Raw genomic sequence first — 27,635 nt, forward strand, 5'->3', positions numbered from 1 at the left:
TGTTACATGCCTACATGGTTCCTCTGTGTATTTGTACGTGTGTCTATTTAATGATGCCTATATATATATATATATATATATATATATATATATATATATATAGTCCCTGTCTGCGCACAAGCCCCTTTGCCTCCAACCCCTGTATCTGGTCCTTTGAGCAGGCAGCACTGTCCAAATTCCAATACCCCAGATCTCGGCCTCAACTCACAAACCACTCACACCAGCACAGTGGTGTTACGGTGAAATTGGTGACCTGCCGAAATATGTGACAATCATGTAGACAATCAGCATAATCTCAGTGTCCGAACGTAAATCATTGTGGTTTGTTTATTAGCACGAGTTCAATCTAGTGGTATTTAGGCAACGTATTTAATGATGTAAGTTGTGTGTAGTCCACACAAGATGGTCACATATTTCGGCAGGTAACCAATTTCATCGTAACACCACCATGTTGGAGTGAGCGAGTGTAAGTGAGCGAGATGGCAGAGATTTTGGGCATTGGAATTTGGCTTAACCCTGCATGTGTCCCATTTGACAGACAGACTCCTCCACAAAGGAGTGGAGGCGCAGCCTGGTTGGTGACTTTGCTTCAATCTGCAGCGACCGCTGGCCTAGCGGTCCAGGCACGTGCCACATACAGGCTCTCAATGTGTGGCATTGTGAACTTGTAGATCTGCTATTTTCGGAATGCAACACCGTCTCACAACCGTTTTTCATATCCTCATATTGTCCTCATTAATGCTCAATATTATGAGCATTTATGCTCTCAGAGATGGGCTATGGACAGTTCAGAAACCTCATTGCCTACCGATGACATCATCGATGGGGATTCCAAGCTTATGGAAATCATAGCCTTTCTCTTCTTGAAACGTTGGCATGCTGAAATAGAAGTCATTATTTTTGCAGCAATAACAAAAGAAAATCTAGGTTCACGTTGTGAGCTGTTAGATCGGAACTACTACTAGTTGCAGTATTACAGTAGGCCTATAGGGCCCTAGGTTTCCTTAAACTGGGAAAGGTCAAAGTCAAAGTCGTACGATTAGTCGCAGTGAAATTTGTTCTCCGCATTTGACCCAATCCAACCCATTGTGTGCCAAGCAGGGAGGCATTGGGTGAATTTGGGTCCCGTTTTTACAGTCTTTGGTATGACCCGGCCGGAGATCGAACCCCCGGGTGGACACTCTAACCACAAGGCCACTGTCTGGGTGGGACAGATGGAGCAGTCATTATCTCAAGAGGCCATATTGCAAAAACCCCACAAAACAATACAGTCAAAGTCAATACTGATCTCCAGACAGCCTGGAGCCTCGGTTAATCTAATTTAACAGAACTGTGCCCAGTGTTTATACACACAGGTTTCTAATCATATTTTGGTTGCCAATTTCACCTGTTTTCAGTCAGAATTGGGTGTATAACAAAAGATAGCACAGCACAGATGGAACCTTTGTTTACGTACAAATGCTGTTTTATCCCAATTGAGTGTGTAGAATGTTAATGTACTGTAGGCCTTGGCTAGTGGTAAAACATCTGTCTATCCTTCCTTATCTTACTATAAGCTGCCCTTCTTTTATTATTATTATTGAACAATACACCTATTTGGAGTTACCTATACATAACATGGCAAGGTCTAAATGTAATAATAGGGAGTTCAGGAAACATGTCTTATCCAATTGTCCTGGTTAATAATGGCCCTTTTTATTGAGATGATGCATCTCAAGGGGCTATCCTCTAAAGGAAATAAAAATTATATAAATTATTATATAACAACTAAAAGATGCCTGAGAGATCGCCTTGCCAAGCACAAAATGTCATTAGAAATCATGATTACCCCCATGTCTAGACACATAATGATTTTCACAACGCTAATGATTCTTTATTGCTCACAGAGGGCATTGAACACATTAAACCTCGATCTGCTCACGGCAGCGGGCGGGATACAGAAACGTTCGTCAATTACATCCGTAACATGGTCTCAATAAGGGTACGGCCGTCACGTTTTCTGTTCATGGCATGCGTTTAGTTTTTCCTTCTATATACTCTATATCTCTTCCCTGTTTTTCTCACACCCTTCCCTGTTTTTCTCACACCCCTACTGTAGGCTAGGGTATATTTATTATGGGTAGAATTATCCTAAAACTTCTTCGTCGTCGTCTTCTTCTGTGTAATCTAAATTCTTTCTGTGTTTTTCATCGTTTTAGATGTGGTTAATTTGTGTGACTTTTATCTGGGTCAGCTAGGGACCGTCTCTCATCAGTCGTATAGCCACCCTGCACAGCAGGGGCCAGATTGATGTAAAGATAGAATGAAGACAGCTCCGTTCACTGCAATGGACCAATTTCCGGCGCCGCAATTTCCGGATATACTGTAGCGGAGCCTCTCGATTGTCCCTGGAAGTCAACACTAGCAGCACAGTATAGGGCTGCAACAGGGGATCGTTTATAGTTTAGTTTCACCTTTTTAGAGGTGAGACGTGTCATTTTATTTTGATATGAGATTATTTGTTATCGGTCAGTACATCTGAATCAATTTAACATCCACATCTCATCCGAAAGCCCAGGTATGGGATCATTTCACACAATTAGTGTGAAACTAATTGACAATTAGTTTCACCTGTTAGCCTGTTAGGCGTGGCGGTTGTAGTGGGGCTTAGGAGTCTTTGCAACTCTGCAACGGCTGCTCAACCAGCCTGGTTGTTCATCTCCATTGGCAGGCTTTCCTTTCTCGGAGAAGAGTTCATGAATGTATATAGATCCGACATACTGCACGTTCCTAACAGAAAAGCTAAGATCCTTGGCCTTACTAAGCCACAATAGTTTTCTGCAGTTTTTTTTTAATCATCTTTCATCCTTTGTTGCCGTAATTATGGTTGAGCGGTCGCTTGGGAATCAGAAGGTTATCGCTTCTGGGTTTGTGTCGACGAGTCCTTGAGAAAGACCTTGCATGGTTTCCTCCTGCGTTGGTGTGTGAATGTGTATGAAATGCCAATTTTGAAGCACTTTGTGTAAAGACTCTATATGACCGTTTATCTAGTGCACTTAAATAATTGGCCATCACTTCCATAGACAGTTTTTGAGACAAAGTATGGACAGGACAGGACACAGACATATTCATACAGATGTCGATATGGATCAGGACAGAGAAGAGAAAAACTAGAAAAAGTGCCTCTCGGGGCACAGGTCTTCACCAGGACAGGTCAGGTTGTCCTCCTGGTGGCGCTATAATAGGCCAATGTGAAAAGGGTGCCATTTGTTCTTACACCATTGATGGCAATTGGATGATTTGAGGCATTTTGTTCCAAAAATGTGTTTTGCAAAAATCCACCTGTTGGTGGCGCTATAACAGGCCAATGTGAAAAGGGTGGGATATATTCCTCAGCCTAGTAGGAAAGTCTGTGAAAGATTTCACGTAAATTGCACGCTGCGTTCATGATTTGAGGCTTTTTGTTTCAAAAGGACCAATCCTGCAAACTTTGAAAGCCAATGTTAGCCAATTGTAACCCAACCAACATGGCAACCCGCAAATGGCAACCCATGTCAACTGTCAATCAAGGCAGTATAAAAGTGACATCAGGTCCTACACTCCCCACTCCCACCTATGCAAGATGGCCGAAATGTTTGACAGCAGCATGGCAGCAGTAGCAGGTTCACTGTGACAATCTTTGGATACTCTTCGGTGAGCGCCCCTCAAAAAAAGTGCCGTATATTGAGCTCAGATCCTGTTTGGCAAAGACAATTTGCTCAACCACCTACATTTTGTCACTGGACCCAGAAATATTCAGGACTTCCCGGTCAGACCAGACACACACAGTATAATCCATCTCCCATCTCTGGATGCTCAAATAGTAGGTTTCTACTGTACCTCTGTTGCTCCTGTGCAGCATGAAGGGATTCATATAAGTTGTTATCCATATCACTGGCAAGCAGCAGTATGATATAAGACGTACAATTCTAGTAATATCATATCTAAAGTCTAACGTCCTGCCCGTGTGGACTTCAATTCAAACAACACTACCAGACAAGTTGAAACAAGGATTATTGAATGCAAAGGATCAATCCAGAGAGCTAGGGAATGAAAAGTCTTCCATTACCCGTCACTTCAAAGATGCCCGCTATCCTCTTTCCTCTCTTATTTTCTCTGTGATCCAGCAGATCAAAACACCAACAGAGGAGAGAATATGGAACATATATTACAGGCTGACTGAAGATGTGAAAATGTATTGCCTTAAAACTATGAGTTGATGTTATTGAATGTTATCGTATATGGTGTTAAGTGTATGGTGCCTGTAATTAACTGTAAACAGAAATTAAAGTGAACTGTTGGTCAAAACAATTCTCTCTGCATCTTCAGCAACGTACCAAACGTACGCAACTCATCCGAAGGAGATGAAATCTTTATAAATTCTTTAAACCTTCGAAAATTATGGCAGAGAGATGGGATTAGCGTGTCAGGGCTTTGAAATCTCTGCTCATTTCAGCTCAAACTAGAGCTGTGAAAAGCTTAAATAGAAACTTAATTTTCCTCTACCTTTGTAGTGTAGACATGTTTTTCTGTGTAGCCTAATTCTCTTCAAACGAGGAGAAAGCAAATTGTACTGTATGCTTTCCACATTGTTTAGGTACGTCATGATTCTTGCGTTTATAGACTGCCAAAGGGACACTGAGCAGATTTTGTGTTTTGCTCCGCGTCTTAATTCTCATTTCTTCCTTTTGGCTCTTGTTCTTGTTCAGAGACTGTGTTACCCTGCGGGTATGCAGCACGGGCAGCGCTCACCCATACAAACAGAGGCACAGAGAGTGAACAAGCTCACAAAAGGCCCATATATAATAACGATACAATCTATTGAAAGGTGCATGCGTGTTCAAATAACGCACCCTGGAACATTCTGGTGGTGTGAGTGCTGCAGAGAGACAATGGGAGGTGCGGATCATACAGTAAAACTGTGGTAAACACAACGGGCTAGGCTTCAATGCTATTCTCTGTAGAGCCCTCTGCTGAAGACAGTCAGCTTCTGGACTCCTGTGGTCATGTTTGTTTTGTACACCAGCTGGACGTGTGATAAGGCCTGACTCACACCTTCACAACAGATTATGTATAGCTGATGCATGAGACGTATTGACTGATGCAAGCTCGCAATTAATTTCCAATGGGAGTCACATGGTTTGACACAACATTGTTGTTGTATGAGGGGGAGGGGGGCAGTCGAAACACAGCCGAAAGTCGTACAACAAAAATGTTGTGTCAAACCATGTGACTTCCATTGGAAATTCATTGGGAGCTTGCATCAGTAAACAAGTCTCATACATCTAGCATGCATCAATGTTGTATGCTAGATGGAAAGGTGTGTGTCAGGCCTAACAGAGTGACAATGGGCAGGTGATGGCGCTGGTCAGGACATGGTGCTCTAAAGCCGGTCACTGGTCTAAAGTACAGAATAAAACAGCTATGTTTTTGCCTTGTTAAAGGAACAAATCACCATTTTGTTGATGGTTAGTCTATGAGTCTATGGAAAGTTTACAGTTTTATAGTGATGCTGAAAATGCCCTGCTGTCTGTTCAAATCTATCAAATTACCACTATTTGACATAGGTTGCAATGTAGTGTGGGTTTGGTTAGATGTTCTGTACAGATGAAACTACTTAATCTTAATGTACCATGATTACTTAAAGTTCAATCAAGTTGTCAATCATATCATCCAGATTATTTACAGCTGTGTGCATGTTGTAACTGTCTCCGCCTACACAGTAAAATGCAGCCTGAACGTGATGTTCTACTTGGAGCGCAAGAGAACCCGCCACCGGTCCCAGAGGTAGGCTATACTGACCCACTCGCTGCACATTATCAGAACACCGATCAATTCTGTCAAAGGCTGTTATTCCTGCAACTTAGAGGTCTGCATTTGGGCCATTTGTAATCTCAAAAGGGCAGTTTAAAATAGGCAAAAAAATAAAGACAGACCTCCATGGTAGATTCTTGAAACTTTTAGATTTAAAAACGGAAACCAAAAACATTACAGCTGTATAGGCTAATTGTTTTAGATGGAGCTGTTTTCAGGAGATGCTTAAAATTGCAACAGATAACAGACTGCGATAGATAATGTGCACTATGCCCCCATAACCACATTCGAGGGATAAGGACACCTAGATCCCTAACCACATTTAGCTGATTGTTTCAACAATGTCAGGTTTTTATGCCTATACAGTACATGTCTTACTGTACCTCCAAGTGATGCTGCAACATTAATGACTTCATATTTGTTTGACAGCATATCAGTTACAGTACCTTTTGTTTACACATTATCTTAGCTAATAATATATTGGAATCATGTTCCATGTGGGATCCGAACTTTGATATAGGAAACAAAACAGTCCCATGGCTGAGATGTGCTTATATTCACGAAGAAGTTTAACCCATTTAGGCGGGAACCCCTTTTGGTGTTAGCATTATGTTATGCTTTAGCTATTGAAAAATAGCAGATCTACAAGCTCATAGCGCGCCACCGAGTGGCGCGCTACGAGCTTGTAGGTCTGCTATTTTTGAAAAATCGAAGAACGACTGACATAGAAACATAGCTTTTTCAGAAAACTGTCAGGATGTAGAAGACATTTTTAGAAGGGAAATTGAAAGGGAGAATAATAGGGAAGCCAATACAACCCAGCCTGCCATGGCCAGACTATCACTGAGTAGATATTTGGTCTGGAACTTCGCTGTGGAAGGTTTATTTCCAAGGGAAGTTATTTACAAACGGATTCCAACGTCACAGCAACAAAAGTGCCAGACCAATCTCCCCAGGGATATTTTTCCCCCCTGTGGCAGATTCGTCTGGTTTCCAGGCTAAAAATACAAGCCCTCTGTGTGTAACAGACGTCTTCAGTTCTTTACCTGGGGGGGGGGGGGACAGATTGAAGCATTTTCAAACTTGGAAACAGAAAGATGAAAATGAATGCATTACACAATGACTCGCTGCAGCATAAAGCTATTTATTTATAAAGGCTCTGTTCTCCAGCAAACATCAAAGAGAGACTGACACCGTGTGTGTGTGTGTGTGTGTGTGTGTGTGTGTGTGTGTGTGTGTGTGTGTGTGTGTGTGTGTGTGTGTGTGTGTGTGTGTGTGTGTGTGTGTGTGTGTGTGTGTGTGTGTGTGTGTGTGTGTGTGTGTGTGTGTGTGTGTGTGTGTGTGTGTGCGCTATTATGTGCGTGTGTGCGAAAGAGGAAATGACTTTTTAACTGAAATCATCATATGAGTCTGTGAGTAAAACACAGATAAAATTCACTGCAAAGAAAAGCGCATCTCTCTGTCAACAAAGCACACCTTTTTATTTACTATACTGAAATGTATCGGGTTGCATGAAAAACAGCTCATTTGGGCTTTTGTAAAGAAACTATGACCTATAATCCAGTAGAGTAGAAATACAGTAAACTGCCCCAAAACTCCTTGACAAAGGCACAGCCATCTGAAACGTTTATGTACACAAATTACAATCAATATTCATTGATTGTTGAAACCTTATATCCAATTAACACTTTGCCCCCCAAATTTAAAGATCGTAATTCGATTGGTTGCATATAGTAGGCTATTTTAATACTTAAAACGTTTTGTTACTTATTTTGCTTGTTTGTTCCACTTTACAATCAATTGTATCAAGACTAGGAAGAAAATATAAGAATAATGTTGTTTTAGTTTTAGTATTTAATGTCACAAAAACAGGTAATCGGTGTCATTTGCTGATTTAAACACTACAAATAGTTTCTCATGGATGACGAGGAAATTCTATTGAGGTCGTTGGACCAAGCCAAGCTATTTGCAAAGGGGTTGTTGAATATAAAAGGACAGGAAAAAGTTGAGCAAATTGCCCAAGTTGAAACATTATTTATCAAAACCGCCAATATTATTTAAGACATTTCTCTAATGTTAGTAACCCCCCAAACTCATTGTAGTGAGCAATTTATCAATTCAACCACAGTCTGATAAACACACTGTAGGCAATTAAGTATACATGCTATATCAGATTAGCCGCAGTCAGTTGCCTAGCATCATTATCTATCAGTGAAATATTTGGTTGGCATTTCATATGCAATTTGATCCTTGTCTTGATCGATGTTCGTATAATACATGAAAAGCACATGAAGTCGATTCCTTTCCCAATGGCCTATTTGCACTTGCTATTGTCAAGAACATTAACACCAGGCAAGGCGGGAATCACTAGGATATTATCAGAAGCACAGGCACTGCTCTTTAAAAAACAATATCGCAGGGGGTTTGTAAACTACTTTAAACATATGAAAACACATGTCAGGTTCCATTCAAAATATAGATTTTGTTTTCAATAAAAAACTTAAAAACTAAAAGAGCATCAAACCAACTACTGGTTAGAGAGCGGCCTCAACTCTCTTATTTAGACAAATTATGATATATACCAAATATATATCATCATAATCCACAAAATCAGATATTCCATCACTATAGAAACAGAATCAGGACCCACAAACATAACATTGAAGTAGTGAAACCAATAGTGAGTAAAAAAGTCTGGTGTCAAAACCACGCCCCTTGGGTCATGAATATATTGTTTTTATTTTCATGAAAACAAATCTGGTGCTCTATAGTTGTTTATGAAATCACAGAGTGGACAATAACGTTTTGTCTATTTGTTAATGTATACAGACTGTACATGTATGTTGAATGAGTTGAATGGTTTGGTACTGCAATCCGAGGCCAGCCTTGCAAACCATATAATGAGATCGGGATATCGCTGGTGTCAGGCAGAAAGCTCCTATGTCCATATTGTAACTTGTTGTGTTTATTTTTTTGGACATATGGGGTTTCCACCCCGACAGAGGCGACTAACGTTCATCGCAGTGGGAGAAGCCAGACCCATGTTGTCTCTCTGCGGTATAAAGGCTAACAAAGGCCAACAAAAATGACATTGCAGACAATCGTTTCTCTTTTGACAAGCAACACGGTTCATTTTTGGAACCAAAATCTCTTCAAAACCTCTTCCAAATCCTGCCATTTGCACTGGAAAAATATGTGCGTGACATTTATTTTATTTTAAACGTTTTATATCATATAGGAAAACTATTGGTGGAGAGGTTTGTCTAACCCATGTTATGCTTAGCTGCGATTGCACCGTAGCAGTTTGGGGAGGGGCTTAGCTATAGGTCAATTAGATATATCTATATGTCTTAGTTTAAAGGGATAGTTCAGATTTTTTTAACTTCAGCTGTATGAAATACTTGCTATTAATATAGTGGTTGCAAGTGTATTAATTGATTGCCCGAATCTCGTGGTGGGAGTTCTGCTCTGGTTTTGTTGAAATATTAAGTAGTAAAAACGCCTCTAAATCCTGACCTAAGGTTTCTGAAAAACTTCAAATATTTATAGCAGCATCAAAATGTTTACATTTTTGAATACTGTACATACTGTACAGAACCCATAAATGGGTTCCCGGGCCTGAGGGGGTAAAACACCAAATGGGGTTCCCGCCCAGAATGGGTTGCAACCACTATATTAATGGCAAGTATTTCAGTATACAGATTAAGTTAAAAAAATCTGAACTATCCCTTTAATGGTATATAGAGGAACAAATGACGAGGTTATAGTGATGGCCTGTGACGCCTTTAAACACTACATTTAGTCTCCCGGATTCTCCGAGCTCTATACTATAGACCCCCGTCTATCTTTGTATTAAAACGAAATATAGGAATGCTGGGGGTCCAAAGTGGTTAAAATGTTGCAACACGGAATGATTTTACACGAGAAACGGCACGTGTACAAAACACACTGCTTGATCCGGCTCTTTTCGGCATTCTGCAAGGCAGCTATAAGCGACATGCGGTGCAGCTCATTATGAAGGGAGCTGGCGTGTGGCGCTGCGCTCATGTTTCATACTGCGAGGAACGTTCCCGACATAATCATGGGGCTTTGCAAGGCTGCACCGTAGGACTCCACTCCACTGTGGGAATAAAAACAAAAGAAAAAACGAAAATGCTTTTAACTCTAATCCGTGGGGCTGCAGTTATATGACGTCTCATTAGCCAAATAAATCAACCAAAGGGACACGGGAGAACATTATGACCTTTTGAACCTGTGAAAAAAAAATCCAGCATGTTTTACATGGTATAGCCTGTACTCTAAATCCTGCAATGTGGGTGCAAAATGGTTATCTTTAAAGTGTTATCTTATTCCTTCTGCTGCTTCATAATTCTTGTTCCGTGTCACTCCAAGAACTTGTCTCGTTTCTTCTCCACGTCGCGTCCTCGTCCTCCTAGTTCTTCTCCTCCTTCCCTCTTCCCTTCTTGCCTGGCAGACGACAACAAACAAAAGCATTAAAATGGCATACTGTGGATTTGCTTTGTTTACAGCAGTTCAGTCTCAGTTCAGGACAACTCCATGAATGGATGGAATATATATTTATTGAATGTAAAATGAGCAATATATTAATTGTGGTCTGGCGATGAATTGGATCTGCTTTTGAGGTATTCGGATCAAAGTGCATCAGTCCCGATCATAGGGACTCCGAATCCCCCCCGTACCTAAACAGCAGATCCAAAACGACAGGTGGTAGCTGGGGTGGAGGAGGGTGAGCAGCAACAGTTTAAGCAGACAGCAGCGCAGCAGTATCAGTGTGTGCAGCAGCAAACAAGCAAGCAGGACGAGCAGTGCAAACTTCCAGTTTAAATAGCCGGTGTGAAGATGGAATGAGTGTGTGATTGGATGAAGTGAATCATGTGAATGAGAATGTGATGCTGAGGCGGCCCAATGAAAGGCCGCTGGCAACTGCCCCCCCCCCCCCCCCCCCCCCGCAAAAATAGCAGATGTACGTAAGCTTGCAGCAGGGCACAAAGTGACTCGCTGTGAGCTTGAATATCTGCCAGGTTCAAATACCCAGTGTAGGACAAAAGAGTTAACACTCCGGGTTGGCAAGCATGACATACATGTAGCCTATTCTTCAGATGGAACTTTTCTGTTTGGATGTAATTGGGCTGTCAAGGCCAGAAAGTAGTTTTTTGCCACTCAGTAGACGTTTACCGCATAACCTCTATAAGCATGATTTTTATGTTCCATTTAGACTCTCCGTATTGAATGTCTTTCAGGAGAACGGGTTCTAGGAGATGGACCTCAAGGCCAGCACAGGCAAAAAGGTAAGGCACAATCCACCATGAGGTGACATCTCATCTCTAATCACCAATTAGAAGACCCTCCGCTCCGTGTCGGGTCTGCCTACGTCCCCAGCCATTGTAAAATACCCGGTAACCTGAGACCTCTCGTGGCTTATTGCTTAAATCTACAAGCTAAATATGCATCGCTCGCTTCGTGCCACGTTTCGAGCTTGTGCATATGCTACTTTTGATGCTCTTGTGTGACACTTAGTAAGTAGGGGCGGCAGTGGATCAGGGGTAGAGTGGCTGGATGGTAACCGCAAGGTTGCCAGTTCGAACCCGGGCTCCCCCAGAGTTACTGTCGAAGTGTCCTTGAGCAAGACACTGAACCCCTAATTGCTCCCCATGTGCTGGTTGATGTGCTGGTTGATGCCTTGCATGGTTTCCGCTGCCATCGGTGTATGAATGTATGGGTGAATGTAATGCACAATCTCTGTAAAGCGCCTTGGAGAAAGGCGCTATATAAATGCACCATTAACCATTTAAGTAGGGCTTTTCATTAACGAAAAAGTATGTGTAATACGGGCGGGCGGTCTAACCTTTGGTCTTAGTCTTGGTTTTGCTGGGACAGGGTTTGGACACGGAGATAGTTTGTTGGCACTCTGCATTGTACAAGGCCTTCTTCAGTGTCCCTGTTCGGGCCCGGGAGCCAGAGGTTGCGTCACATTCACCCCAGCTGCCAAAGCGATACTTGCAGTCTGCTATAAACGACAGAACAGAACCAATGTTAGTCAGACAGACAGACCACAACCAACGTGTGTGTGTGTGTGTGTGTGTGTGTGTGTGTGGGGGGGGTGTGGGGGGGTGTGTGTGTGTTACCTCCAAAGTCCTTCTTCCAGTTGCAGGGCACTTTACACTTCATTTTTCTGGTTTGCTGCTCACATGAGCCTTCCCTGAACCCTGCACCACAGTCTCCGTTGCTAGGGACACAGTTGCCATAACGCCACTCTGCGCATTCCGTTCCCGACTTGGGAGCTTTGGTTTTGTCTAGTGAAGAGTGGGGAGAGGGGGAGAGGGTTTTTGGTTCACTTTTTTTATCCAACAATTTATTTTCCAATTACCTGTAAGTGCATGCAGTATAGTGTTTATATTACCCCAACATTGTGATTCAAGATGAAAAGGGCAAGGCTAAGGACTGGCGTGCTCTGTCATGTCTCGTTTGTTCTGTATGTCTTGCTTGTTTGTTTGCTTGCTTGCTTGGGCCTCATTCACACCTAAAAGACACCTGTCTTTAATGGCCGCCCCAATGCATTTCCAATGGAAGTCACATGGTTTGACCAAACATTTTTGTTTGATGACTGTGTTGTGCCCCTTCCCCCCCATTAAACATAAATGTTTGGTCAAACCATGTGACTTCCATTGGAAATGGAAATTGGGGGCGGACATTAAACACGGACAAGACACGGACAAGACAGGTGTCTTTTAGCCAACATCATGGTTCACTTCTGGTGATTTTCCCCTCCTCAGATAGATGCACTGTACTGTAATGTACTGTAAACAATCATCAGCCTCCAACAATACAGTACTGTATATGTCCAAAACTGTTGCCTTTCAGGTTTCAAATTACAGCAAAAGTAGAAGATCTACAAGCTCGAGCTTGCACATCCGCTATGTGCCGGTAGAGCGGCCGGGTGGGAACTGCGACTTCGCGTGAGTGGGTGGGGTCCACACCTGTGTCGTTTCAACACCTGTCTTGTGTTTGTCTTGTGTCTGTGTTTAATGGCCGCTCCAATGCATTTCCAATGGAAGCCCATATGACTTGACCAAAACTTTTGTTTGATGGGGGGCAGAACACATCCTGCCTTGAATGCAGCCCAGTAAGGGCATATGTCGACCCCGCCCGCTCACCTCCGCCCCACCCCCTCCTGGTACTGCGGCCATCTTGGATCCTAAACGCAATATAAACAAATGGGAGAGGGGTGGCCCTTATTGCTCCCGATGTGCAGATTGGTGCCTTGCATGGTTTCCTCCGCCATCCATCGACCATCAGTGTATGAGTGTGTGTGGGTGAATGTATGAGAGAGAGAGAGTGAGAGATACCTTTCTTGTTTTTTCCTCCTGCTGCCACCATAACGGCCATGAGAGACACCAACAGTATCACCAATACACCCCTCATTCTGTGCAAAACAAGCACACACACACACACACACACACACACACACACACACACACACACACACACACACACACACACACACACGGAGAGAGAGAGAGAGAGCAGATATTGAGTAATATGATCATCATTGAAGCATCTGTGTCATTTTAGATTAGTTTGAAACATCTTTTAATAATTTTTCTTCTAATCTTCTCTTCTTGGCACAAAATATTTGTGAGCAAGAAGCAACACGTTTGAGAGCTACATTGATTTAGAAGGCATTTGTAGAACGCCTTCATTTCAAGGCCCATTATTTATTCTGCTTTTCTGCCACGATGATGACCTTTAGCCTTTCAGACCCAAAAACATATTATGAACCATTTAGTGTTGTTGGATAAAGATTTTGTCCACAATTCCATGCTGTGTTGATGTGGGTACAATTAAGGAGAGATAACGGGCAACAGTTGATCAAAATAACAATCCAATTGTGTATTGTATAGTCTTTTTGTAAATTAAGTAATGCAGATGTTTAACCTTAATTTAACTCTTGAGAGCGTAAAACCCCTCAACAGTTAAAGAAAGCATCAGTGTGGTTACCATTTACCAACTCTCCCAACATTTATCTGGGGACCACCTGGGACCTTCTCAAGGTCCACTGGTTGAAAACCACTGGACCACCAACTCATTTTGGGCAGGAACCCCTTTTGGTGTTTTAAGCATTATGTAATACTTTAGCTATTTTTTTTTAATCGTGGAAATGTGGAGCAAATCTTTGAATATATATTCTTATAACGTTTTTAACTCAAATCTTTGCTTTGAACAACATATTGGGGGGTCGGCGGCCAAATGCATATAATCTTGGGGGTCCTTGACATAGGACTGACATAGAAACATAGGGTTTTTCAGAAAACTGTAAGGATTTAGAAGACATTGTAGAATCGTTCCCAGGTAAAAATGGTTTAAATTGATTCACGTGGGTCCCAGTGAAAGGGTCCCTGTATGCTGTATGGTTCTTATATGAGATCGCTGCTCTTAGAATAGTCTAGCATGCCTATTCTGAACACGCCATGAAAAGGCGAAAATAGTCAGCAGTGTTGTTTTCGTCGCCTAAAACTATGATGAAAAGTGTTCGTCGACTACCTTTTGTCACTGATAAACTACACAAAAACGAAATAAAAACTAAGCCATGACTAAAACTGAGACTATAAGTAATTATGCTGTTGATTTTGTCAACAAGACTAAAATGATAGGAAGGGACTAGTGGATAAGAGATCCAGTATAAGTCAGCTTGTAGATCTGCTATTTTGCTACTTGCTATTTTCAGCAAGTGTAAAATCAGTCATTACGACGGCATCAAGGCCCGCCAAAATACATTTTAGTCGACTAAATCAATCGTAGACTTAGTCGACTAAAACTAGACTAACACTAAAACATTCCGGGTGACAAAAAATGTGACTAAAACTATATAAATATTTAAAAGACTATTGAATTTTGCTGTAAAAAACAACACTGATAGTCAGTGAAATTAGCAGATCTACAAGGTCACAACAACACGCCGCCATGTCAGATTGGTGTACAGGGGAAAAGGAAGGGACCAAGTACACAAACCCTGGAGGGACCCCATGGTCAATGAAATACTGTAGTGAATAAGTGGTTAGCAGCCCCTCCAGCAGTTGTAAAACGAAACTATACACAGTTATACAGCCCAAAACACGAATGATTGTTTTTTATTAAGCATTGGTACTATTATAAAAATACATACACTGATTTGTTAAAATCTCTAAAACAAGAGAGCTCGGTAATAGTGTGAATTGTTTGACTACGGGAACCTTTAATGTTATGCATGAGAGAATAATATTTTTGGAATGCCATGAATTATTAATGAATGCATTATGATGTATTGTTGCCGCACTGCCAAGAGCACCGTGAAGCTTTGCTCTGTTTTCAGCTCTCTGAACCTTAAAATAGATGCTCGGATAAATCATTTTACAACTATAATCTGTTAGCACCACTGAAGACTCATTTATCAACTGTAAATTAAGGTGTAATAGGTTCAGTACATGAAAGTGTGCCTTTTTCAATGGCTGGCAATGCACAATATAATACAATACAATACAATAATACTCGGTAAGACAGCCTGAAGGGCGAGATCTCCATCCCTGATGATGTCACGTGATGTCACAAGGCATGACCATATATGGCCATGCCTGGGGTGACCAACCAACCAAACAAACAACTGACCGGACTGCATGCACAATTTCATAGTTAACTGCGACCTGTGGTCGCAACAATGCAATGCTGTTTTTACTAGTGAATTCAACAATGCAATGCTGTTTTTACTAGTGAATTCAACAATGCAATGCTGTTTTTACTAGTGAATTCAACAATGCAATGCTGTTTTTACTAGTGAATTCAACAATGCAATGCTGTTTTTACTAGTGAATTCAACAATGCAATGCTGTTTTTACTAGTGAATTCAACAATGCAATGCTGTTTTTACTAGTGAATTCAACAATGCAATGCTGTTTTTACTAGTGAATTCAACAATGCAATGCTGTTTTTACTAGTGAATTCAACAATGCAATGCTGTTTTTACTAGTGAATTCAACAATGCAATGCTGTTTTTACTAGTGAATTCCGTTGATGTAGTCGACCCTTTATCGCCTGACAATGCATGTCAACTAATGAGCATGTGTACAACTTCCTAACGACCTAGAATCGTTAACAGCTGTGTATAGATCAAGGCATATACTGTAGCATGCAGTACACTACAGTACCAAACCACTCATCTAGGGCAGGGGTGGGCAACTTTGACGATGGAAAGGGCCACTATATTTCCACACTCACTCCCTAGGGCCATATATTACTGTCGTCGCAAAAATAGCCGATCTATACAAGATCGACAATTTTTGCTATATTCGATTTGAAATGTTGAATATTTTAATTTATGTCATTTCAAATGCCTTTAATTATACTTGTGTTGAGCAATGAGCTACTAATTTAAAGCGGGTCATGTTTGCATGTTGTGGAATTGTAACAGCTGAAACCAATATTATATCAGTATTCTGACATTAAGTGAAGGTGGGGGCCGCATGTGGCCCCCGGGCCGCCAGTTGCCCACCACTCATCTAGGGGCTGCCACAGTTTGCCTGTGAGGCGGTGACCCATTAAATCAGGTCTCCCGTGAGAGTGGGCCTACACTCCCCGCATATATACGACGACTACCGGTACTCGTTTGAGATCAACAGAGAGAGCTTCCACCTGGGGGATGCTACTAGCAGCTCATTTATGGTAATAATCTGGTGATGAGCAAGCTATGGTCCCTGTCGTTGCTTATTAGAGGCGTGTTCAGCAACCGATAAAGATGCCACTATTACTACTACTCAGTGGTGGAAAAAGTACTCAATTGTTTTACATAAGTAAGAGTACCAATACTGCAATTTAGAACTACTTCGTTACATGTAAAAGTACGGAATTGAAAATGTACTTGAGTAAAAGTACAAAAGTATCGGCATCAAAATGCACTTAAAGTACTACAAGTAAAAGTATTGCAAAATGTCCCATTTCACAAGTTCAAAATGTGTCTATTGAAAATAGCCGATCTACAAGATCACAATGCGTCGCAATTGTGAGCTTGTAGATCGGCTATTTTCAAATGGCCGAAATGTAGGGTTGAAGTGGTTAATGTAAAGTACAAATACCTCAAAACTGTACTTAAGTACAGTATTTAAGTAAAAGTAATTAGTTACTTTCCACCACTACTACTACTACTACTGCTGCTACTACTACTACTACTACACTAGCTATAGTATAGTACACATCCATTTTACTCAAAATACAACCTAGAGTTTTTACAGTTCATCACCACCTTCCTAATACAAGCAGTTCTCTCCGTTTCCGTTGGCTATTTCTGTCTCTCATTTGAAACGACACTACTGTATATTATGTGCGCAATACCTGTCAGGACCAAAATAGCCCCCAAAGAACAATGGTGATCAATATATCAATCAGGTTTCCTTCCCTCTTGTAACCCTGCACCAGTTCAAAAGCAGATCGTTCCCAAAGAGAGAGGGGGGGGGGGGGGGGGGTTATTTATTTGTGTGTCCATACTCCATAGACATAAAAAGGTCTGTTCAGGGCTCTGTAATGACCAGAGGCTGGCTCAAGGTCAAAGGTTAATTGGAGCAAAGGGGTCAAAGGGACAGTAATGATTCAGCGTGTCAGCGATATACAGAACACGTCATTCTGCTTTTCTGTATTTACCTTGAAGATGGAGTGACCTTATTATCCCCCCACCCCAAAAAACACTGGTTCCCAAACCTATGCATATTGTCAAGGACCCCCAAATTGACACTAATTAGCCCACAAACCCCTATTTAAAGTGATATGCCATAAGAGAAGCCATTTTTTACGGCTCTTGCAGTTATTGTCAACCATTTTCCTTCCAAGCGCCCCCCGGTTTGACCTGAATTAGACTATGCTCCCCTATTTAATGGCATTTATATCTCCGTGACCCCAATGTGTATTGCAAACTCAGTTAATTTAACTCTGTATTTGGTTCCATTTGTACACTCTCCGACCCTTATAATGTACACTTGGTTCCAAACTATCATTTAGCTGGGGACCCCCTGGAACTCCCTCAAGGATTATACTAGGAGGAAGATTTTTTGGAAGTGTACAGAATGTGTTAAAATTATGTTTTTTATGTGGCCACACCCACCAGTTCATTAAGTATACCTGGTTTTCACCTTGGCCCACATTAAGCCTCAGCCTCACTCACAGCTGTGTGTTGTGTGATAATGGGGGAGGGGAGGGCTTATGACGGGGGGAGGGGTTATGATGTCGCTAAACTGGTATATTTTCGATTGGGCCTTTTGACTCAAAGGCTTTCAGCTTTCAGGAAGAAACAAAAAATACACAGGGAAGACAGTATTCAAATGTATTATAACTGTCCCGATCCGATCACGTGATTGGAAATTGGGACTGATCATGTCATTACTTGCGCAAGCAGAGCGCGCAAGTAATAATTTCGCCCGGTCTCTTCAACGTGACTTGCGCACTAGTTGGCCATTTATGGCCTACTAGTGTGCAACAAGCAAGTATGCACTCGGCAGAGTGCAGTTCTAGTTTTGTGCAATAATGAAAATAATGCCTTTTCAGATGTAACGGCTAATACTGTTGTTGTTGATGAGGGCCATTTTGGAAGTGGTATGTACATTTGACCACTGTCTGGAGGAGGCATTCCTTACCAAGGTGCTTAAGTACCAGCGTCTTAAGGATGCTATTATACAGTTTGTTTACGAATGTAAACTACTTGTGTTCAAATTCGGAAGCCTCGGTAATGTCCATAAATCAGAATATTTATGGACATTTTGTGAGAAGCCAGCAGATTGCAGGCATGCCTACGCCGAGAGCTAAGGCACAGGCAAAATTATGTCTGCGATAATTGGCAGTCGCCATATTTGGAGGAGGTGATGCTTTGTACCCGTGATCTGTATCCTGAAGCACTTGTTGTTGAGCTGTGTGTGTGTGTGTGTGTGTGTGTGTGTGTGTGTGTGTGTGTGTGTGTGTGTGTGTGTGTGTGTGTGTGTGTGTGTGTGTGTGTGTGAGCAAATGCAGTGTGCGGGTGTATCTTATTGCTTTCTTTGATTTCCACTGGCCTACGCACCTGTGCTTACGCCTGATTTCTAGGTGTGTGAAAGTTTTCTCATAATGAGCAAATGTACTTGCCGTCACTGTCCCTTCTTCACTCATTAAGAGGGTTTTCGAAGGCAACAAACTTAACAAAGGCATACATATTTTACTTGAAACGGGAGGTTTTTTGTTGTGTCAGGTCAGGTTTCGTGCCCCAGTCAGTCAGGTTTCAGTCAGGTTTCAGGACTAATCATACGAATCATCTTACGAAGCTAATAAAGTAGGCTATTCTAGTTCTTGAATAGAGTGTAGGTTTTGACACAATAACCATGAAATCCTCAGGAATTGCCTCAGAAATTGAGGAACCAAGAAAAAAATTAACCACTCTGGAACGGTGCAGATGCAGATGTACGAATAATAACTTTATGAAAAGTTTAAATGATTAGGATTGAGTTAATGAGGAGAATAAGTTGTTTTGAAATCAGTTGTCTCCAAAGAATCGAAAAAAAGGATAAGGTATTTAAAACACTTGGCAACCTGTCATTCCTTAATCAAACCGGAAGTAGCAAGCCTGTTTTATTTCAGCATTGTTTCATCTCAGTTGCACAACCATTCCTAACGTAGTTCTTACCAGTATTGTTTTTGGCATTTTAGTTTTAGTCTCTTGAATAGGTTTTGTTTAGTTTTAGTCACATTTTAGTCACCTGGAATGTCTTAGTGTTAGTCTAGTTTTAGTTGACCAAATCTACAGTTGATTTAGTCAACTAAAATGTATTTTGGTAGGCATTGATGCCATTGTAATGACTGTTTTTACACTTGCTGAAAATAGCCGATCTACAAGCCCCCGTTGTGAGATTGTAGATCGGCTATTTTCAGCATGCAACCAAGTGTAAAAGGACTTATATACTGGATCTCTTGTCCACTAGTCCCTTCCTAACATTTTAGCCTTTGTTGACGAAATTGTCAGTATATTTAGTCATAGTTTTAGTCATCATGGCTTCGTTTTTATGTAGTTTTTGTCAGTGGAAAAAAGGTAGTCGACGCACATTTTTAGTTTTAGTCGACGAAAACAACACTGGTTTTTACAAGATTTATTTTTCAGCATCTTTCCTGAAATTAATGCTTTTCTCTGAAGTGGGTTGAACTACTTGACAGGTCTTTCTAAAAGTCGTGACAGCTTATTCAGAACTCTGCTGCTATACAGCTAAAAGAAACAAATAAAAGAGGACACATCAAATATTTGTTAATAAATCTCTGGATGGGTTATATAGGGCCAGCCTACATCAGACTCCCTGTCCTTTGATGTTCCTCGATGAGCTTTTGTTTTCGAAGCGGAAAGTAAAATGTAAGCGACTGGTTGAAACAACCGTTTAAATTGCTTTTTATTAGTCTGCCTACAATACAATACGGAACCAAATTTGGTTCCATTTGTATACTGTCAGAGCTGAGGGGAGGACCTTGAAATGTACCATTTGGCATAGCGTCCTGGTGGCCTTAGCTAGCACCACGCTCTGTTTATCTCACTCCTCTCCCCAGCCTCCCCCTCCGTCCCTCTGCCACGGTGATATATGGGCTCTGCTCCCTCCACATTCTTTGGTGGCGTTCGTGCACAGTTTCGTGCAAAGCCATGGGCTTACGTTTTGCTCTCTGATATACCCAGGAACGTGCACAATATAGACATCAAAGGGGGCTTCAGCCCCTGCCCTTTTACCCGTCTATAAAAACAACTGCCCTTTCCAGACCATGAATGCATACTTTCCGAACTCTCCTGAACTTGGAACGTAGCATTTTGCGTTGAACAAGTTTGTTTTTCTAAATCCATGTCATATAAACCGCATCTCCAGTAGATAAAGAATGCTGGGTTGCAACGCGGAAATAGCTGATCTACAAGCGCTCAACGTTTCGCGCTGTGACGCGTTGTGAGCTTGTAGATCTGCTATTTTCGCAATCTTTGTCCAAAAGTGCCCTCTTATGGGATTTCCAGCCCCTGCCTCTGTAACACACTCTGCACGTGCCTGGATATACCCATGTGGACCCATTTATATATACGTTTGTTTCTGATTGATGTCAAATAAAAACTTGAGAGGCTGTGTGGGTTGAAAATGGCATCTTGTCAAATGATGTGTAGTTACGCCCCACACATAGAATAAACATTACAAAAACCTAACTGTGTTTATAGAGAGACCGGTGTAATGATACAAAGGGAAAGAGGAGTGCGTGGACATCACTGTCACATGTGAAGAATTACCACAGCCAGTCAACAAATGAGAGAGAGAGAGACTCCGTCTTGCTATATAGGAAACACAAGGAGAGAAGAAAGGAAAAGAGTAAAAAAGGAAACCCAGTGGGGGGGGGAAAGGAAGAGAGTGACGGGGACAAAGTGAGCAAAACAGATGAGAGAGAGAGAGAGGGGGAGAGAGGGAGAGAGAGAGAGAGAGAGAGACGGGGACAAAGTGAGCAAGAGAGAGAGGGAGAGAGAGAGAGAGAGAGAAAGGGGGCAGCGAGGGTGAGATAACTGTCTGGGACAAGCACATTACCCATAATGCACCTCCCCCCTCTTCTCAGAGAAGCCAGTGACCGAGAAACACTGTGACCACACAGCTGTGTGTGTGTGTTAATGTGGGACATGTAACAAAAAGCCAAGGAAACATGTTGGCCTGGCCTACATTCATAAGGTGAATGTAGGCCCCCCCTGTCTCTCTCACGCACGCACACACGCACACGCACGCTCGCTCGCTCGCTCGCACGCACATTGACAACCTATGCTGTGTGTCACTCCCCCGTCTCTCTCACTCACTCTCTCTATCTCTCTCTCTCTCTCGCTCTCTCTCTCTACAGTACACATACTGTCAATGAAGGCAGAAAACCCCTAAAAAATATCGTAAAAAACTAAAAACATGTCTGGGTGTGTGTGTGTGTGTTTAGGAATAACAGTAATGTGGCCTGAGGTGAACCATTTCAGTGTGTGTGGTGCGTGCACGTGCGCACATTCGTTCATACAAGTGTGTGTGTGTGTTCACACTTGTGTGTGTGTGTGTGTGTGTAGGACTGCATGTGTTGGCTGTTGACTGTATAAATAGAGATATTGAAAAGCAGCAGAACAGAATTGACTATGTCTGTCCCAACATGGCCCACTGTTGGAGTGGGGCACGCACGTCGCACGCACGCACGCACGCACGCACACAGAGATAGACTGAAATGTTTCACCTCAGGCCACATTGCTGTTATCCCTAGAGCCCCCCCCCCCCCCCCCCCACACACACACACACACACACATGCACACAAAGAGGTGAATGTGACCCTGCTGAGAGCAATTTTTTTGTCATTCCACTTTCTCCGTCACCCCTCATCGTCTCTCCCATTCCTCTTCCTCTCTCGGCTTCACACTTTCTATCAATCTGTTTTCTCTCTCTCTCACCCTCCATCGCTCCATCTCTCTCTCCCCTGCTGCCCCCCTCCCCCACCTTGCGAGAAGGCCTGATCAAGCAACACACTTGCCTGACGGCAACACATGTTTTTGTTTCGAAAATATTTCGAAACAAAGCAAAAAGCACTTTCACAGTCTCATACCAAGGTGTATGAACGGCAAGGACGTGAGCAAAATGAAGGAATGGCCGTTGATAACCTTGACATGGACTAGTCTGACATGTTTTTTTTTACACATTTAAGTTTACTGCTTCTCTTCCAAAGTTCCAGGTTGACTCAGAGTTGAATAGCAGTGTTTTGTTTTTGCCCCAAAGTTATGCAATAAGCAGATACAAGGTGGCGCCTTAACTCCGCCCCCTATGAGTTAACCCCGTGCCTCTGAGTTAGCCCCTCCCAGAGCCATAGAGTTACACGACATTGAGGGGGCAGGAAACAGCCCGGTCGGTCACGTGGTTCATGTAGCTCGTTTGTCACTGTAAGCCTATTATAGACTCACTCCAATGCATTCCGTAAACTTCCGGTTCAGGCCTTTTTGTCACTATCCAATAGAAGTCTATATGTAGAAGAGCCGTCACTGGACTGAAGCCCCACGAAGTGAACAGAGTTGTCATTACTCTGTCTTACTCTATGGCTCTGACCCCTCCCACCCTCAGAGACACCCAAAACACCACACTGGCAGTGGTCGTTATGGAAACGCCAACTTAAATGTTTCAGAATAACTAAATCGTTGGGCAAAAAATATTTTAATTGTCTTTTGAGTTGTGCTAGCTAGCGCCCCTCCAACGTCTGGCTCACGTCATATGGCAGCCAAGTCTATGGACTTTTGTTGAGACCTGCGGCCGTTTACTATGTGACACACTCCATATATGGCCAATGCATAATTCATTCCATATGTTGATCCCACCTCATCAAACCCTGTACACTAAAGACACACTATATAGCACGTGTCATGGAGAAGACTGGATCATCTATAGATATATATAGACTCTACAGCTGACCTCACGGACACCAGAGGAATAGTTTAACTCCTGCTTCATCTATAGATATATATATAACTCTACAGCTGACCTCACGGACACCAGAGGAATAGTTTAACTCCTGCTTCATCTATAGATATATATATAACTCTACAGCTGACCTCACGGACACCAGAGGAATAGTTTAACTCCTGCTTCATCTATAGATATATATATAACTCTACAGCTGACCTCACGGACACCAGAGGAATAGTTTAACTCCTGCTTCATCTATAGATATATATATATAACTCTACAGCTGACCTCACGGACACCAGAGGAATAGTTTAACTCCTGCTTCATCTATAGATATATATATAACTCTACAGCTGACCTCACGGACACCAGAGGAATAGTTTAACTCCTGCTTCATCTATAGATATATATAGCAACTCTACAGCTGACCTCACGGACACCAGAGGAATAGTTTAACTCCTGCTTCTTAACTGTGCCATATTAAGAAGCTCTGTTGTTTACTTTTATGTTTGTTTAAAAGTGTTGGTTCCCAAAGTGGGGTCCGGGAACTCCCAGGGGTCCTTGATGGAGTTCCACGGGGTCCCCTGCAGCTAAATGATAGTTTGGAACCTAATGGACCCTTATGGGTCTGTAACTGATTGTACAAATGGAACCAAAATGGACCTGTTCCAGTTGTACACTCTATCTCTGGTCCCAGAGATAGAAATGCCATTAAACGGGGGTCCGTAGACTCATTCATGTCAAACTGGGGGTCCTTTAGTGGTGGTAAAAGTACTAATACTGCAATTTAGAACTACTTCGTTACAAGTAAAAGTACGGAATTGAAAATGTACTTGAGTAAAAGTACAAAAGTATCGGCATCAAAATGTACTAAAAGTAAAGTACTCATATTACAGAATGTCCCATTTCACAAGTTCAAAATGTGTACACAATCTATTGAAAATAGCAGATCTACAAGCTCACAATGCGTCACGTTGATCTGCTATTTTCAAATGGCCGAAATGTATAGGGTTGAAGTGTTTTCTTATCAAAATTAAAATCACCAAAGTAAAAGTAAAGTCTTCAAATGAGTGGAGTAAAAGTAATTTCGGCTCTGAGATGTAGTGGAGTAGAAGTAAAAGTACTGGAAATTGGAAATACTCAAGTAAAGTACAAATACTTCAACATTGTACTTAAGTACAGTACTTCATTACTTTCCACCACTGGGGTCCTTGAAATGAAAAAGTTTGGGAACCTCTGGTTTAGAGTACTAAAGTCTATGGACTTTAATGTTCCATCTAATACGATGTTTTGTTTAAAGGAATATGGCGCCCCTCACTTCACACAAGTGTGATTTTGTTGTTGTAGATGAATGCCCTACTTCAGGGGTGGGCAACTTTGAGGATGGAGAGGGCCACTGTAGTTCCACACTCACTCCAGAGGGCCACTGTAGTTCCACACTCACTCCAGAGGGCCACTGTAGTTCCATACTCACTCCAGAGGGCCACTGTAGTTCCATACTCACTCCAGAGGGCCACTGTAGTTCCACACTCACTCCAGAGGGCCACATTGCATGTAACTGTTGTAACAAAAATAGCTGATTTACAAGCTCAAAACGCGTCGCACTGCGACACATTTTGAGCTTGTAGATCAGCAATTTTTGCTATTGTGGTATTTGAATTGAAATCCTTTTTTTGCTATTTTTGAATTGGAATCCTGAAAAGTATAATTTATTTAATTTCAAATGCTTTTTAAATGCTTTTAATTATAGTTATGTTGCGAAACATTAGCCACGGTATCCATGCCAGTGTTGTTTTTGGCAGCAAATTTCTATTTTAGTTTTAGTCAGTCGCTTGAAACGGCTTCATTTAGTTTTAGTCACATTTTAGTCACCTGGAATGTTTTTGCGTTTAGTCAAGTTTTTGTTGACTAAATATCATAAGATTTTTGTCGACTAAATCTACAGTTGATTTAGTCGACTAAAATGTATTTTGGTGGGCCTTGATGCCGTCGTTATGACAGATTTTACACAATGCGTTGCGTTGTGAGCTTGTAGATCGGTCTATTTTCAGAATGCAACCACGTGTAAAATGACTTGTACTCGATCTCTTGTCCACTAGTCCCTTCCTAACCTTTTAGTCTAGTTTTTAATTTGTTGACAAAATTGTCAGTATATTTAGTCTTGTAGTTTTTGCCATCATAGCTTAGTTTTTATTTAGTTTCCATTTAGTTTTCAACACTCACTGCACTTCACACAAGTGTGACTTCATACGATAGTATTACACCGAAGTATCGAAAATATCAGAACTTGTAGATTAGCGAAACAGCAAGGTGTGTGTGTGTAGGCGTGTGTGGGGGTGTGGCTGTGGGTGTGTGCAATACAATTTTGAGGCACATAGTTTTTTTTTTAACTTTACTGGAGTATTTCCAATTTTCTACACTTTTACTTGTCTCCACTACAACTCGCGGAGACAAATATGGTACTTTTTACTCCACTATAATTATTTATTACTTCAGCCCAATTGCGTGCGTGCGTGTGTGTGTGTGTGCGCGAACGTGTGTGTGTGTGTGTGTGTGTGTGTGTGTGTGTGTGTGTGCGCACGCACGTGTGTGTGTGTGTGTGTGTGTGTGTGTGTGTGTGTGTGTGTGTGTGTTTTCCATCTCTTGTCATGAGGAACAGAAACTGATTATTATTATTTCTCTGGACCTGTGAGCATGCACGTGTAAACACGTTCATATACTTGGTTGAAAATGTCTTGTGTGTGTTCATAAGTGATACTACATCAGGAGACACATGCAGCCAAATGTGTTTGTCCATCCAGAAATATGTGTCGAAATAGCTTATACACACGCATGCATTCACACACATTCCTCTCTCTCTCCCTCTCTCTGTCTCTTTCACACACGCACACACACACAGGCTACACATAAAATCTACTTTCAATGTTTCCCTCTCGATCTTGCACGCGCACGCGCACGCACACACACACACACACACACACACACACACACACACACACACACACACACACACACACACACACACACACACACACACACACACACACACACCCCATAAAAGGTTCCTGCTGGCACTATTGAAAGTTGAGGCATTGGGAGAGTGGTGTGACCTGCCTCTGAAAATGGGTCATCCGAAGGCTGAATGCACCATAAAACACAGCAGGCATGAGATCAGCACAAACACAAAACAACAGGAAATAACTGGTTCCCCCAAAAAACACAGAAGTCTCCGTTGAGAGATTAATCCGGGATTTGCCGTTGCTGCCGTTTTTCTTAAACTGAAAAGTGCAAGAATTCAACGAAAAGTAAAATCCCATCTCCAGCATATTGCTCTTATTTGAAGACGATACCTTATTTCCTTTAAAATGCAGCAGACATCACAAGTATGCAAAGCAGTTTATACCATAAAAAGTCACAACTTGCACAAAGTAAAATGTTGTGACTTTATAGGCATATATAATATGTAGCTGTTCTAAACGTGTTTTTCAAATAATTTGATTATAAAAAACTTAGTTTACAGGTTAATAAAATAACAAGGAAGGAAATATTAGGAACTCACTTGTTCACTAGTAGATGGATGCTGTAGATACAGTAGTATTCCCCTCGCCTCTCCTGGTTTTCTAAAGCCTTTGGTAATTCCTTTCTGTAATTTTCTTTATTTTATTCTCGCTGTAACATGACAGTATCCAGAAGTTATTGTGAGAATATATATAAAAAACAGACAACTAATAAACTCTGCAAATGAATGATGTAATTACGATGCAACAGATAATGAAAGTCGGGAAGACAAAGTTGGATGATGAACTTACTTGTTCGCCGGTGAAGAGTTGCTGTTTGAAGTTGGGAGCAGTGGGAACTCTGGGGAATTCAGCTTTTTTTTTTTTTTTTGGAAGGGAATCGACTGTGAAGTTCACTCACTCTCTCACTCTCTAGGTCTCTCTCTCCCCCCGCCCCCCCCCCCCCCCCTTTCTGCCCCCTTCTGCCTTTTGTCTCCTAAACCAGTTCATTCTGGTTGCATTAGGACCCTCATTCTCTCTCTCTCTCCCTCTTTCTCCCTTTCTGTCTGTCTCTCTGTTTCACACACACACACACACACACACACACACACACACACACACACGCATGCACATTATCCTCCCTGTTCACACATGCACATGCACATACCAAAGACTTTCTCACACGCACAGACATTTGTGAAACACTGACAACGCACAGGAATCTCTCTGTCTGTCTGTCTGTCTGTCGCACACACACACACACACACACACACACACACACACACACGAGGCCTGTTTCGTAACTGAACCGGTGGGCCGGTGGCTCATCTAC

At 41.9% G+C, this 27,635-nt stretch overlaps 1 protein-coding gene across 1 annotated transcript; it reads right to left on the reverse strand.

The window, feature by feature from the left end:
• Positions 1-6,960: 6,960 nt before the first annotated feature.
• On the reverse strand, positions 6,961-27,260 carry mdka (midkine a). Its single transcript, XM_080758798.1, has 6 exons — positions 27,116-27,260; positions 26,866-26,975; positions 13,200-13,276; positions 11,979-12,146; positions 11,699-11,860; positions 6,961-10,299 (listed from the first exon to the last, which is right to left on the reverse strand). Exons 3-6 carry the CDS (start codon positions 13,273-13,275, stop codon positions 10,265-10,267), a joined length of 441 nt encoding a protein of 146 aa, XP_080614924.1. The 5' UTR covers position 13,276; positions 26,866-26,975; positions 27,116-27,260; the 3' UTR covers positions 6,961-10,264.
• Positions 27,261-27,635: the final 375 nt, after the last annotated feature.

This window comes from Protomyctophum bolini (genome assembly GCF_963924005.1).
Source record: "Protomyctophum bolini genome assembly, chromosome: 24".
NCBI classification, from domain to species: Eukaryota; Metazoa; Chordata; class Actinopteri; order Myctophiformes; family Myctophidae; genus Protomyctophum; species Protomyctophum bolini.

What these genes read in the sequence shown, in the direction of transcription:
- mdka (XM_080758798.1), bottom strand. Translation starts at nt 13,275, where the DNA reads ATGAGGGGTGTATTGGTGATACTGTTGGTGTCTCTCATGGCCGTTATG. An exon ending in CTGGAAGAAGGACTTTGGAG is followed by an intron (nt 11,861 to 11,978) that starts GTAACACACACA and finishes TGTCGTTTATAG; the next exon opens with CAGACTGCAAGTATCGCTTT. An exon ending in AACCAAGACTAAGACCAAAG is followed by an intron (nt 10,300 to 11,698) that starts GTTAGACCGCCC and finishes GTCGTCTGCCAG; the next exon opens with GCAAGAAGGGAAGAGGGAAG.